At 49.8% G+C, this 15,057-nt stretch overlaps 1 protein-coding gene across 1 annotated transcript in view; it reads right to left on the bottom strand.

The window, feature by feature from the left end:
- The window catches only part of LOC102462066 (nuclear GTPase SLIP-GC-like), a 55,540-nt gene that overhangs the window by 17,350 nt on the left and 23,133 nt on the right, over nucleotides 1-15,057 (bottom strand). Inside the window, exons 4-11 of the mRNA XM_089776966.1 lie at nucleotides 14,418-14,523; nucleotides 13,385-13,607; nucleotides 11,385-11,585; nucleotides 9,949-10,170; nucleotides 9,087-9,262; nucleotides 4,823-4,841; nucleotides 3,703-3,792; nucleotides 1,856-1,961 (exon numbers count right to left, since the gene is read on the bottom strand). Coding sequence (XP_089633092.1) covers nucleotides 1,856-1,961; nucleotides 3,703-3,792; nucleotides 4,823-4,841; nucleotides 9,087-9,262; nucleotides 9,949-10,170; nucleotides 11,385-11,585; nucleotides 13,385-13,607; nucleotides 14,418-14,523 — 1,143 coding nt within the window. The remainder of the gene's footprint in view (nucleotides 1-1,855; nucleotides 1,962-3,702; nucleotides 3,793-4,822; nucleotides 4,842-9,086; nucleotides 9,263-9,948; nucleotides 10,171-11,384; nucleotides 11,586-13,384; nucleotides 13,608-14,417; nucleotides 14,524-15,057) is intronic.

A 15,057-nucleotide genomic window follows, 5' to 3' on the forward strand; every position in this document is an offset into this window, starting at 1 on the left:
TTCCACAGACATGTTAGAATAAGAGGGTGATCAGGGAGGGTGTGGGGGCCTTACTGGAGGAGGGAGGTAACCTAGTGATATATGATGTGGGAAAAGCTGAAGTACTTTTTTGCTTCTGTCTTCACGGACAAGGTCAGCTCCCTGACTGCTGCACTAGGCAATGCAGTATGGGAAGGAGGGGGGCAGCCCTTGGTGGAGAAAGAACAGGCTAAGAACTATTTAGAAAAGCTAGAGATACACAAATTCATGGGTCCAGATTTAATGCATCCGAGGGTACTGAGGGAGTTGGTAAATGTCATTGCAGATCCTTTGGCCATTAGCTTTGAAAACTCGTGGGGATCGGGAGAGATTCTGGATGACTGGAAAAAGGCAAATGTAGGGCCCGTCTTTAAAAAAGGGAAGAAGGACGATCCAGGGAACTACAGACCAGTCAGTCTTACCTCAATCTCTGGACAAATCATGGAGGGGATCTCCAAGGAATCCATTTTGAAGCTCTTGGAAGAGGGGAAAGTGATCAGGAATAGTCAGCATGGATTCACAAAGGGAAACCAATCTGATTAGCTTCTAAGATGAGGTAACTGGCTCGGTGGACATGGGGAAATCAGTGGATGTGATATACCTTGACTGTAGCAAAGTTTTTGATACGGTCTCCCACCATATTCTTGCCAGCAAGTTCAGGGAGTGTGGGATTGGATAAATGGACGATTAGGTGGATAGAAAACTGGCGAGATTGTTGGGCCTAACGGGTAGTGATCAATGGCTTCATGTCAGGTTGGTTTTCAGTTTCAAGCGGGGGGCCCGAAGGATCGGTTTTAGGGCTGGTTTTGTTCAACATTTTTATGAATGACCAGGCTGAGGAGAAGGGTTGCACCCTCAGCAAGTTTGGAGGTGACATTAAGCTAGGGGGAGAGGTAGCTATGTTGGAGGGTGGGGTTAGGGTCCAGAGTGACCTGGACAGATTAGAGGATTGGGACAAAAGAAACCTGATGAGGTTCAACAAGGACAAGTGCAGAGTCCTGCCCTTGGGATGGAAGAATCCCAAGCATTGGTACAGGCTGGGGACCGACTGGCTAAGGAGCAGTTCTGCAGAGAAGGATTTGGGGATTCCAGTGGAGGAGAAGCTGGATATGAGTGGTGCCTTTGTAGCTAAGAAGGCTAATGGCATATTGAGGTGCATTAGGAGGAGCATTGCCGGCAGATCCAGAGAAGTGATTATTCCCCTTCATTCGGCTCTAGTGAGGCCACATCTGGAGTATTGTGTCCAGTTCTGGGCCCCCCACTATAGAAAGGATGTGGATGCATTGGAGAGGGTCCAGTGGAGGGTGACCAAAATGATTCAGGGGCTGGAGCACATGACCTATGAGGAGAGGCTGAAGGATTTGGGCTTGTTTAGTCTGCAGAAGAGAAGAGTTAGGGGGGATTTGAGAGCAGCTTTAAATAACTTCAGGGGGTTCCAAAGAGGATGGAGAGGGGCTGTTCTCAGCAGTGATGGCAGAACGAGGTGCAATGGTTTCAAGTTACAGTGGTAGAGGTCTAGGTTGGAGAGTAGGATAAAATATTTCCCTAGGTGGGTGGTGAAGCACTGGGATTGGTCTAGAGCAGGGGGCTGGACTTGATGACCTTGTAAGGTCTCTTCCAGCTCTATGGTTCTATGATTCTAGGTGTTTAAGTCCCAGCTGGACAAAGCCCTGGCTGGGATGATTGAATTGGGGTGGGTCCTGCGTTGGGCAGGGGGCTGGACTTGATGCCTCCTGAGGTCTCTGCCAGCCCTGGGGTTCTGTGATTTTAAGCAGAGGCAGCACCCTGGGCAATGAAGCGTTAGCAACTCAGGTAAGAGGAAACCACTGCACGTTACCTGTCTCCTCCTTTGTGAGATACTTCCCTTCCCAGTATTCTTCGGCGCTGACGGTGTAAACTAGATCAGGGTTCTTCAGGAGCTCCAGATCACTCTCCAGATTTTTCTAAAACACACACAAGACACACACACACACAAACACTGTGACAAGGTCAGAGCAGACGGCTATAAGAAAGCAATGGAAAGGAGCTGTATAAGCCTCACACTGAGGAGATCTCTGTTCCCAGGGTAACAGGGAGGGGCTGGTTTAGAACCAGCAGAGGCAATGGGGGTGGAGGAAAACCTGGGGCTAATTGACCAGGCCGGCAGAGTCAGGCAGCATGGGCCAATTAGGACACCTGGGGGCAATTAAGAAAACCAATTCAGACTGGCTAGAAAAGAAGCTGTGGGCAGTGGTAGGGGGTGTGCAGCTGGGAGGAAGGAGGAGAGTGGTGTTATGAGTAGGAGGAAAGGAGCCCACAACTAGGAGGACAAAATTGAGAGAAGGGGCTGGGGAAGGTGTGGGGAAGTAGCCATGGGGTCCTGGAGCTGTCTTCTAGCAGGTGTCCCAGGGCCCTAGGCTGGAACCCGCAGTAGCGGGGAGCCCGGGTTTCCCCCAACACCCACCTCTCCATTTCCACTCGGGGAAAAGGACTCTGGAGCTTGATCCCTGTTTTACCCTACACTGGCCAAGGATGCAAAGAGCTCGACAAACGGCAAACTGAAGCTCTGGGTGTGGGGCCGACAACTGTAGGCTGCTGGGAGCCTCTGAGGCAAATCCGCCAAGTTCCTTAGTCACGTAGAATTTATCCGGGCACTACCAGGGACAGATACTGTAGGGAAATGGTGGGTGACCTGTGGCCCATCGGGGTCTCACATGTGGGCCACGAGACATTTTGTTACCACTGCCCACACACAGGGCTGTCAGATTATGCTATTTTCCGTCCACGTTGTTTTTTTCCTACTGTAGTTAGGTTATGTCTAGACTGCAGGCTTCTTCCGGAAGAACCTTTTATTGGAGGGATATTCCGAAAAAACTTCTTCCAAAAGAGAGCATCCATACAGCAAAAGCACATCGAAAAAGTGATCTGCTTTTTTGACAGATAGTGTCCATTCAGTGTGAACGCTTTCTTGCATGTAAGCTGTGATTACTATGGACAGAGTGGCCACCAGGGCACCTGTGCGCCCTGTGCTTTTTCCTCTTTCCTCCTCTTGCGAAAGAACTCTCTCTTCCCCGTCCACAGATGCCTTTCCCAAAGAGCTCTTTCCCAAAAAAGTTTCGTCCTCATAGAAAGTGTATTACCAATGTCGGAAATCCCCTCTGTTCTTTGGATTTACTTTTGGAAGAATGCGATTGCAATGTGGACATAACTCAAGTTGTCGGAGAATTGGTCGCTTTTCCAACAAAACTCTGTAGTGTAGACATACCCTTACTAAAGTGATGGGCACATAAAGCCAGAGCATGGGAAGTGAGGGGCGTGTCGATGGCACATGACGTTGACTGCGAGAGCCGCATGCTTCCTCAGCCTCCAATCACTGTGCTGCTACAGTTCAGTCTCCCGCCCCGCTCCGCACGCGCACACACAAATTTAAAGTTCTCAAGCACAGTGAGCAAAGCTGGCGTATCCTGGGAGACCCTCTGGGATACAACAATCTTGCAGCCCATTGAGATGAAGGAGGGCCACTCCTGCAGCCCACACACTAGCCAGCATGCCCATGGCTAGTCTAAAAGCTTGGCAGAGTCATATTGGAGCAGCTTTCTCATGTCAATACATTGATCCCAATTCTGCTAATATATGCATAGGGTATAACCACCGTATCCTGTAGTCACGCAACTGAAACCAGAGCGCTCAGGATCCTAACTTTACCTGGAGCTTGACCTTCATTTGGCTGCCCTTCTCCAGTTTCACCGTTGTGTTCCTCTCTATAATGGCGTCGTGTTTATTTCTTATGGATTTCTACGCACAGAAATACAATAAAAGCTATTGTAGATCACTTCGAAACTTGCCAAAATGCTACAGCAGATGTGATGGCCACCAGGGACCATCTAAGGCCACCAGGGACCAACCTTACGCCAGGCAAAGAACCTTACCCAGGAATTTTGAGAAGCTTTGTGAGGTATTTGGACACTACTGGGATTAGGGTCATAAACCCATAGGACGGATTCCACTCGGCTTTGTTGTCAACGTTGCTCAGCTGCTGAAGTTCTAACCTCTTGCATTCCTCAGGGCTGCCATGTATGTGGACAGCCCTGCTGCCCCAGTTGTACAGATGGAGAAGCCAAGGCACAGAGGTTAAGTGACTTGCCCAAGGGCACATGTTGAGTTTGTCACAGATTGGGTGAGATCAAAGGAATTCTTGGATCTCACGCCACTGGATCAGGGCCTCTCTCAGGATATTTACCTGGTTCTAGCTGGTGATCAACCTCCTTCCTGAGGTACAAATGCCAATAGTTCTTGTAATTTTATCCTGACTGCGAGCTAAACTCTCTGTTATGTACACAAAGCAAGTGAGGGACTCCCATGTGTGTGGTGAGCAAGTGACATCTAGACAGGATCCAAGCATGCTATAAATGCCTAATTTTTTCAAAATTTAATCCTATAGCTCCTCTTACAGTGAGCAGGACTTGTTTTTATAGGACCAGCATTCCCTGTAAACTGAGCACTTTGCAGCAGAGAGTGAAATGCCGCCTACCTAATTAGCAGAGCACCCACAGCCTCCCACAACTGGCACCACGTGTTTCGATTTGGTGGTGCACATCTGAGCATGGCTTAGTGCATACAACAAAATTTATTCCACATACACATTAAAAATAGAGGGAACGTTGCCAAGGACTGATAAATATGAGGAGGGGGAACATTCGTCTTCAGAAGACAAATCAGCTAGCTCTCATTTTTGTTCATAGACAGTATTCTCTCTCTCTCTCTTTCTCTCTTTTTCAAAAAAGATTATAACCTCCTTTAAGAAAAAAGGTTTGCAAATACTCACATTTTTCACTTTCCTTTCCCTGGAAGAAAGACAAAAAGGACACATTAACCAGGTTCAGCAAACTTCAAAACCCCTGTCCTGTCCTGTGAGCAGCGGGGTCTGTGAGGTGACAATGACCAGTCTGTAAAGTGCAAAGGCAGACTGGATTAGACCCAAAGTCCTTCTAGCCCCGCATTACTGTTTCCGGGGTTGGCCAGCAACAGGTGCTCCAGGGGAAGGTGCAAGATTTTCTCTGGAGGACAATAACAGAATGACCTGCTTCCTGCTAACCCCCTGTGACACACATGCCCATGGAACAATTTGTGTCAGGCAAGCTGCACCTAACACCCTGTCGTCGTATACACCCAGAAGGTGACATGCAATATCTCACTGGAAAACTCATAACTCGCTGATCAGTAATGTTCTTGCCTGCAAGGTTGCCTGGTGTTTGGTTTTTGACCGGAATACTCAGTCAAAAAGGAGCGTAGATGAACATAGTTTGTTAGGGGAAGTCAACATGGTTTCTGTAAAGGGCAATCCTGCCTTACTAATCTGCTGGAGTTCTTTGAGGAGGTCAACAAACATGTGGACGAGGGGGATCCAGTGGCTAGAGTGTACTTAGATTTCCAGAAAGCCTTTGACAAGGTCCCTCATCAAAGGGTCTTAAGTAAAGTAAGTTGTCATGGGATGAGTGGGAATGTCTTCTCATGGACTGAGAACTGGTTGAAAGGCAGGAAACAAAGGGTGGGAATAAATGGTCAGTTTTCAGTGTGGAGAGAGATAACTAGTGGTGTCCCCCAAGAATCTGTCCTGGGACCAATCCTATGCAACTTATTTATAAATGACCTGGAGAAAGGGGTGAACAGTGAGGAGGCAAAATTTGCAGATAATACCAAACTGCTCAGGATAGTTAAGACCCAAGCAGACTGTGAAGAGGTATGTAGAGTCAGCCCACAAAGGTCACTGCAGGTGGGCAGGAAAGTCAGAGGGCTGGAGAAATGAGCTCTCTGCAAACAAAGGAAAGAAGGCAACACCTCACACCAGGTGTGGCACGATGCTGGGAATTATTCATCTATATCTGAGGTTGTGAAGAGCTCGTTGGCGTTGAAAAATCACAGGGGAGGAAGTGGGTCTGGCCCACGAAAGCTCATCACCTCATAAACCATCCTGTTAGTCTTTAAAGTGCTGCACAGTCCTGCCTTTTGTTTCAGGGGAGGAGAAGACAGCCTGGAGCCTACACCAGACAGTCTGGCAGCCACGTGGGATCGGGACAGGATCTTTATCTGCACCCACATTTCAGGAGATTGTAACTTGCTGAGGATGAATCTTAGAAGTGTAGATTTACCTTCGTTTCCTTATTCACCAGCCTGTCTGGACCCCTCATGCCTAAGCTCACTCAAAATCTCCCTCCCTTGCGTTTCTGTCTTCCTTGGTATTGAACCAGCCCAGCGCATGGATTGAACTGAAGGGGGCGTTAACGCCAGCCAGAAGAACAAGCTGCTGTTCCTGTCTCTTTAAAGGAGCAGAAAATGTCCCTTGACTCCTCCCCTCTCCTGCCAGGCCACTCCCCTTTTCACAACTGTGTCTCAGCTATGTGAATGGAGCAGAGGGGAGCGTGGGGCGAATGGGATCAAATCATCTGGTTGCATTTCCTTTTCCTACTGCCTTCCCAGCCTTGTCCCCTTTTATTGGCCATTAGGCTCATTTGCTCCCCTTATAGAAAGGCTGGAGGGTGCTAGTGTTGAACACTACTGGCTGGTATAAGAACTGCCAATTGTGTGTGTCCTAGGCCCTGTAGTGCCTGCTAATGGCGAGTCTCCAATAGCCCAAATGTTGCTTTTGGAACAAGAGGATCACAGTTCTATCCCCACTACCACTGTGAAGTTCTTAGTGGCCACAGGTGATCTTGGTGGAGTTCTACTGAGGGGAAAAACAACTGAGGAGAGTTGGCAGTTTTTCAAAGGGACATTATTAAGGGCCCAAAAGCAAGTTATTCCACTGCATTGGAAAGATAGAAAATATGGCAGAAGACCACCTTGGCTTAACCACGAGATCTTGCATGATCTAAAAATAAAAAATGGAAAGTAGGACAAATTACAAAGGATGAATATAGGCAAACAACACAGGAATGCAGAGGCAAGATTAGAAAGGCAAAGGCACAAAATGAGCTCAAACTAGCTACAGGAATAAAGGAAACAAAAAGACTTTTTATAAATACATTAGAAGCAAGAGGAAGAGCGAGGACAGGGTAGGCCCACTGGTCAGTGAGGAGGAAGAAACAGTAACAGGGAACTTGGAAATGGCGGAGATGCTCAATGACTTCTTTGTTTCGGTCTTCACTGAGAAGTCTGAAGGAATGCCTAACAGTGAATGCTAGTGGGAAGGGGGAAGGTTTAGAAGATAAAATAAAAAAGAACACATTAAAAATCACCTAGAAAAGTTAGATGCCTGCAAGTCACCAGGGCCTGATTAAATGAATCCTAAAATACTCAAGGAGCTGATAGAGGAGGTATTTGAGCCTCTAGCTATCAACTTTGGAAAATCATGGGAGACAGGAGAGATTCCAGAAGACTGGAAAAGGGCAAATATAGTGCCCATTTATAAAAATGGAAATAAGAACAACCCAGGAAACTACAGACCAGTTAGTTTAACTTCTGTGCCAGGGAAAATAATGGTGCAAGTAATTAAGGAAATCATCTGTAAACACTTGGAAGGTGGCAAGGTGATAGGGAACAGCCAGCATGGATTTGTAAAGAACAAATCATGTCAAACCAATCTGATAGCTTTCTTTGGTAGGATAACGAGCCTTGTGGATAAGGGAAAGGCGGTGAATGGGGTATACCTAGACTTTAGTAAGGTGTTTCATATGGTCTTGCATGATATTCTTATCAATGAACTAGGCAAATACAATTTAGATGGGGCTATTGTAAGGGGGGTGCATAACTGGCTGGATAACCATACTCAGAGAGTAGTTATTAATGGTTCTCAATCCTGATGGAAAGGTATAATGTGGGATTCCGCAGGGGTCTATTTTGGGACCGGCTTTGTTCAGTATCTTCATCAATGATTTAGTTATTGGCATAGAAAGTACGTTTATTAAGTTTGCAAATGATACCAAGCTGGGAGAGGTTGCGACTGCTCTGCAGGATAGGGTCATAATTCAAACTGATCTGGACAAATTGGAGAAATGGTCTGAGATAAATAGGATGATGTTTAATAAAGACAAATACAAAGTGTTCCACTTAGGAAGGAACAATCAGTTTCACACATACAGAATGGGAAGCGACTGTCTGGGAAGGAGTACGGCAGAAAGGGATCTAGGGGTTATAGTGGACCACAAGCTAAATATGAGTCAACAGTGTGATGTTGTTGCAAAAAAAGCAAACATGATTCTGGGATTCATTAACAGGTGTGTTGTGAACAAGATACGAGAAGTCATTCTTCCGCTCTACTCTGTGCTGGTTAGGCCTCAGTTGGAGTATTGTGTCCAGTTCTGGGCACCGCATTTCAAGAAAGATGTGGAGAAATTGGAGAGGGTCCAGAGAAGAGCAACAAAAATGATTAAAGTTCTAGAGAACATGACCTATAAAGTAAGGCTCAAAGAATTGGGTTTGTTTAGTTTAGAGAAGAGAAGACTGAGGGGGGACATGAGAGCAGTTTTCAGGTATCTAAAAGGGTGTCATAAGGAGGAGGGAGAAAACTTGTTCATCTTGGCCTCTGAGGACAGGACAAGAAGCAATGGGCTTAAACTGCAGCAAGGGAGGTTTAGGTTGGACATTAGGAAAAAGTTCCTAACTGTCAGGGTGGTCAAACACTGGAATAAATTGCCCCGGGAGGTTGTGGAATCTCCATCTGTGGAGATATTTAAGAGCAGGTTAGATAAATGTCTATCAGGGATGGCCTAGACGGTATTTGGTCCTGCCACGAGGGTCCCTTCCAGTCCTGGTATTTTATGATTATATGATAAACTGCAAGAGACGTGAGACGTTAGTCTGAAAAGGAAAGCTGTGACTGATTTCAGCTATTTTGGTTTGTCAAACAGAGGATGTTTCTGTCTAAAACAATTCAAGCTGGGGCTCTGAGTGGATTTCTTTGTGTAACCTGGGCCTACAGAGCAGTGTCCTCTACTGTGAGCAATAGCGGCTTTTTTGGCTTCTTGCTTGAATGAGGCCCCCAGCTGACTTTAATGTGGGTCAGTGGCCCCCAGCCCAAAAAAGGTTCCCACCCCTGCTCTAAAGGAAGACCTCTCAGTCCCCCAAAGTCCGGGGATGATCGAGGGTCCTACCTCTTGTATTCCCCCAGATTCAGGTTATCCGACTGGGTGACCACCAGGGCCAGGTCCCGGCACATCCCGCCTTGGTACGCTTTGATGCCCTCTGCCAGCAGCTGTTCATGGCCTTTCTCCCCCAGAATCCGTTTGATGTCGCTGATCACCCAGATGACTGAACATTTTTTGATGCTCTTAAGTGGAGGGAGAGAGAGAGAGAGAGAGAATGGGATGATTGAGTTGGGCCGGGTCCTGCTTTGGGCAGGAGGCTGGACTTGGTGCCTCCCGAGGCCTCTTCCAGCCCTGGGTTCTGTGATTCTATATCTGGGAGCAGGCAGGCAGCCGGGCTCCATCCTGCCCCATGCAGAGCACCCGCAATTCCTCACTGGCTAGGGGCAGGCTTTGCAGGACTGTGCCAGCAATTGGCAGGCTCACGTCCCTATTTTGAGTCCCTCCGTTGGGCCTCGGCGCTAGGTGGAGGTTCCCGGTGGGCCCCTAGGATGGATCCAGGGGAGAGAAGATAAAAGGGGCATGCAGGAGGAAGAGCCTCAGCCCCCTAGTGAAGCGCAGAGGAGGAAAGATCCCACGGGCCTTTGATGCTGCCGGAATCCAGGAGCAGCAACGGAGCCAGGCTGGGACGTGTCTCTGACTAATATCCGGGGCTCAGCCTCTGAGTATGATCCAGCTGCTGCTTCTGTCCCGCCCCCTAACACCTTCCCCAGGCCACAGAGCACCCTGCCCCCTTCCGAGCGATCCTCTGTATGACCTGGGGCCAGTTCCATTCAACCCAATGCTGAAATTCTCACCAGCCAAGTCAATGGTTCAACATCCTTCCCTCTCGGCTTCCCTCCCTCCCCTCCCCCCAGAGCTGGGAAGTCACCTCTTTCCACATGTCGTCCCGTTTGCTGTTGTAATCGCCCGTCCCGGGAATATCCACAAACACGACGCCTTCTGGAATCACGTCCGACTTCGGGATCTTCACTTCCACGTACTTGACCAGCGGCCAGAGGCGCTCCAGGGCTTTCTCCGCATCCGGGCCTGGCTCCTCCTCGTCTCTTTGAGACCGGACATAAGGGTCCAGTTTTGCACAGAGTTTTTCCGCCTGAGGACAATACGTGAACCAAACTCGGTCTCCAGTATTCACTGGATGTTAATTAACATTAATATGTAGAATTATAAAAGTATAAAACTGATTGGCATTTGAAAGGCTTATGTGTCAGACAGAAGATAGATCCATGGAGGTTGGGTCCATCGATGGCTGTCAGCCAGGATGGGTCGGGATGGTGTCCCTGCCTCTGTTTGTCAGGGAATGGGTGACAGGGGAGGGATCACATGAGAATTCCCTGTTGTGTTCCTCCCTTCTGGGGCATCTGGCATGGGCAGACAGAACACTGGGCCAGATGGACCTTTGGTCTGACCCTGTCTGGCTACTCTCATGTCCTTATTAAAAGAGAGTGTTGATGCTATTATGCATAGCACAAAGTGTAAGTAAAATCAAAATCCCCTTGTGAAAAGGCTCAGAGGGGTGGCCGTGTTGGTCTGTAAATTTAAAAACCAGTGTCATGAGCTTTCATGGGCAACCCACTTCCTCAGATGGTTGTGAGCGTTCCCGGCCAATGGGGGCTGGGACCGTCTATACCTGTGGAGGAGCAGGTAAATATAACCCTGCAGGTTAGCAGGGGCTAACCCATGTGACCCATTATCCTTTTATTGCCCACTTGATCTAGAAGGTCAGCCTAGGTCAGTATCCGAGGGGGAGCTGTGTTAGTCTGGATCTGCAAAAGCGACAAGGAGTCCTGTGGCACCTTCCGTTAGTCTATAAGGTGCTCCAGGACTCCTTGTCGCTTTTGCAGACTAGGTCAGTGACACTCAAACTAAGATTCTTGAGGAGGCTTTTACTGTGTTTTCAGCCAGTTTACTGTGTTAGTAACCAACTGACTCAATTAGCCTCATTCACACTGGTCCAACCATTGACACGTAACTTCTTTTGCTGTTCCATATAGCCTGGATTCTGCAAACTCCTCTGCAACCCACCTGAGGAAGTGGGTTTTACCCACAAAGGCTCATACCCTAATACATCTGTTTGTTGCAAAGGTCCCACAAGACTGCTCGTTGTTTTGACAGTTACACACTAACACGGTGGCCCCTTGGAGATATAGCACTATGGTAAATGAAGCAACGAATTCACATGGCTGGGGCTCTTTGGCGGGCGGGAATTGCTAATTTGGCTCCCGCACCATTGACATCTTAGTACCATTGGACTAGAAGGTCACCGTTGTGTTCTGGGTGGGAATTTACGGGCGCACCCTCTCTCACCTGTTCATCCTTGAGGACCACACACCGTGAGGGAGGGATCGGTATCAGTGGCTTTGCCCTCAACAGCTCTTCATAAGGCCTGGTCTCCGCATTTTTCCCATAGAGGGCTCGGAGCTTTTGGCCAGCTTCATCGACATCGCTGTCCTTCTCATCGGGATTGCCTACAACCTCCACCAGATTCTTCAGCTCCTCCCGCCACTCCTGCCAGGTCAGAGCAAGGCAAAGGGACCGTTATTGTCTTGGGCATGTGTCCCCCGCTCTGGCCCTCTGAGTACAGAAAGTGGGGGCCTGCAAGAGAACTTAAAAATACGTTGCCTCTAGATGCTTCTGCTTTCAAAAAACTCCCCAAGATCACAGAGTCCCAGACCCAGGAAATAGATTGTTACCATGAAGTAAAAACAAAACAAAACAACCCCCCACCCTCACTTTCTTCTGGAAAATGGGAAGAAAGCACTTGGAATGTTTTCCAGAGGGGTACCTCCAAGCTGTTTTACAAGAGAGCTTATAAAAAAAAGAAAAAAAGCAAACTGCAATCGCTGGTAGTTGACCGCTCAGGCTATGTCTAGCCTGTAGTGCTTTTCTGGGATACTGGAGATATACAGGAAAAACAATGCCACATCTAAGGAAAGCGTCTGCTTTTTTTGAAAAATTTCTTCTTTTATTCTTTTGCCATCCCTGTAAAACTTATTTTATGAGGAAGAAGGGACGGCTTGAAAGAGCATTTTTTTCTGAAATCTGGTGCTGGGTAGATGCACCAAATTTCAAAAAAGCTTCTTTCAAAAGAAAAGTGGAAAAAGATATGCAAATTGCAGTTCACAATTTGCGTATCTTTTCCCAACTTTTCTTTGTAGTCTAGACATAGCTGCAATCTTACACATGCATACAGAGACCTTCTATTCTCTTCCAGGATACAAGAATCAAACCATAACCTTAAAAAATGAAAGGTGATTTTATGAACAAAACAACAAGGTATCCTTGGTAAAGCAGACTTGGTTACGAGGGGTTTTGAAGCAACTGAGAAAAGCACAAATTAAAACACAGAGAATTTCATCCCTGGGATACAGCTTAAAGTTGCAGTGTATGGGGGAGGAGCACAGGGATTTACCACAGAGAAGTTTAATCAAACAACAAAACAAAGAAAATAACCTGATCTTGTCTAAATAGACATTCCCTGTCTACGCACATATCCATGCTACAAGGTCCAGTCCGTTTCTTTGTAGGCATGGTAGCTCTGTCTGGTTCAATTCATCTTGTTTCCCCAGCTCCCGGGTTAAACTCACCCAACGGAAAACAGAAGGCAGGTATCTCTTCCATTCAAATCTCAATGCTTTCTTCTCATTGGCTCTCCTGGCTCCCTGCCAATACTTACTAGCTACCTGGGTTTAACCCTTTGGGTACTGAACATTGGGGGTGTTCAGAAAAGGACAGCACCCCTCCTATCCATCACAGCATGTGTGGGATGGGAGAATGGTGGGAACAAATAGCCCCAGGGGTGCTGCGAGCTCAGACAGGGTGGGATTGGTGTGACAGCGTTGCAGTCCGAGGGACACAGGAGCTAGGTGAGTGTGAGCAGAGGGTGGGGGTGGGAGCCGGGAAGTAGCTCGGTGCCGGAGGAGCAGGTATGGGGAGCAATAGCGCAGGAGTAGTTGGAACAGTTCCCTGGCTTCTGCGTCAGATGAACCAGCAGCGTGTGGTTCAGGGAGCGGGAATCCCTTCTGGCCACCGACAGGCCAGGCAGGGAGGGCCTGGTTCTCCTCTTAGAAGGCCTCCCTTCCTGCGTGTTCCTCCCTGGCTGGAGCCCTTGGCAATGAGGGGGTGGGGTTTAAGGCAAACTACAGCCCAGCTGTGGCCTGCAGAGCCAGGCAGATGCAGACCCCACACCCTTCCCGATTGAGCCCCATGGGCGACCATGACCCTGTGGGGCGGGGGCTGTGGCTCCTCGCCCATCCGCCCAGAAAACAGGCCCCTGTCCCTGTGCCCGGAGGCTGCACTCAACTTGCCTCTTCTGAAAGAAGGTGAATCTTCGCCTCATAGTTTTGGCCCCGGCCGCTGCTGACTTGCACCATGCAGGAGGTGCAGGCTTGGTACCCCGACGTCGGCAGGAAGAACTGACGCTCGATAATGGCGTTGAGCAGGGAGCTCTTCCCGGTCCCAGTGTTCCCTAAGAGCCCGATGCAGATGGGGTCCAAGGAAGAGCTTTCTTTCAAGGTAGTGAGGCGGTCCCTGTTAGAGGAAGAGAGAGGGAGGGGGTTAGGCAGGTTCATGTATTTGGGAAGCCTGATGCCTGCCTGGTCTCACAAATAAACCCCTTGGAAGTGAGTGGAAAGGCCCCTTTTCTCCCCTGCCCTCAGCTGATTTCGGTTGACATAGGGTTGGGCTCCTCTGCCGCTACAGTGGGCAGGAAGGACAGGTGAGTTTTCCCACCGTCCTCCAGGACACGAGGGTTCGAGCAGCTGCAGCCGGCGAGGTCGCTACATGCCCGGGATACACCAGATCTACACGGGGCGGCACAGACATGTCAGCGCAATTGTGAGTCCTGGTCTCGCCATCGCAATCCCAGGCTTACAGCGCCGCATGGACACACAAGAGCAGGTTTCCACACACAGGGTCTCTGGAAGTGTGGGTCCCTCACACCCCGGTTTGCATGGAGCTTACACTCCCTCCCCCGGTACTCCTTCTTCTCCCTGGGCTGTCTCTTCAGTGGGTAGGGCTCTGAGAAGGTATCTGCAGGGGTATTTTCCAGGGGCCATACAGGGCTGGGGGGTGAGCTGTACATTCATGGGGGACATCCCATATTGGAGGGGTTCTTATGCTTCCCTCCGAAGTGGCTGCAGCTGTCAAGGACAACACTGGGCTGGAGGGGCCGTGGCCTGACCCAGCCTGACCATTCCTATGCTCCTGGCTAGAGCCAGGCCTGCAGGCGGTGTTCAGAGCCCAGCGTAGAGCGGGTGAGCTGAGCACTCTGGGAGCAGGGGCTGGGAGGGGGCTCTAAATCCCTTCGTCTTCCCGAGAGGAACCAAGCGGCCGACTCACTTGAGGTATTTCAGTCCGTCCCACATGTTGCCCTCGGGCAGAAACTTGTACAGCTTCTCGTACAAGTTCTTCAGAAGTCCCCTGGCCTCCGCCTCCAGGGTCTCGTCTGAAGAAGGACACGGTGACGTCAGAGCACCTCAGCCCTCGCTCGGGAGCCGGGTCCCAGCTGAGCAGTGAGCAGGGTTGTGCTACCCCTGGGAGCTCCAGGAAATGGCCGCGGCTGGCGAGCCCTCTGAGTCAGTGCCCCCACTTCCTAAGGCCCAGGGCATTCCCGGCCCATCCTGCCCGCTCCCTAAAGCCCAGGGCGTTCCCGGCCCATCCTGCCCGCTCCCTAAAGCCCAGGGCGTTCCCGGCCCGTCCTGTCCGCTCCCTAAAGCCCAGGGCGTTCCCGGCCCATCCTGCCCGCTCCCTAAAGCCCCGGGCATTCCCGGCCCGTCCTGCCCGCTCCCTAAAGCCCCGGGCATTCCCGGCCCGTCCTGCCCGCTCCCTAAAGCCCCGGGCATTCCCGGCCCGTCCTGCCCGCTCCCTAAGGCCCAGGGCATTCCCGGCCCGTCCTGCCCGCTCCCTAAAGCCCCGGGCGTTCCCGGCCCGTCCTGCCCGCTCCCTAAGGCCCAGGGCATTCCCGGCCCGTCCTGCCCGC

Source organism: Pelodiscus sinensis, chromosome 3 (genome assembly GCF_052426305.1).
Source record: "Pelodiscus sinensis isolate ZL-2025 chromosome 3, ASM5242630v1, whole genome shotgun sequence".
Classification (NCBI taxonomy): Eukaryota; Metazoa; Chordata; order Testudines; family Trionychidae; genus Pelodiscus; species Pelodiscus sinensis.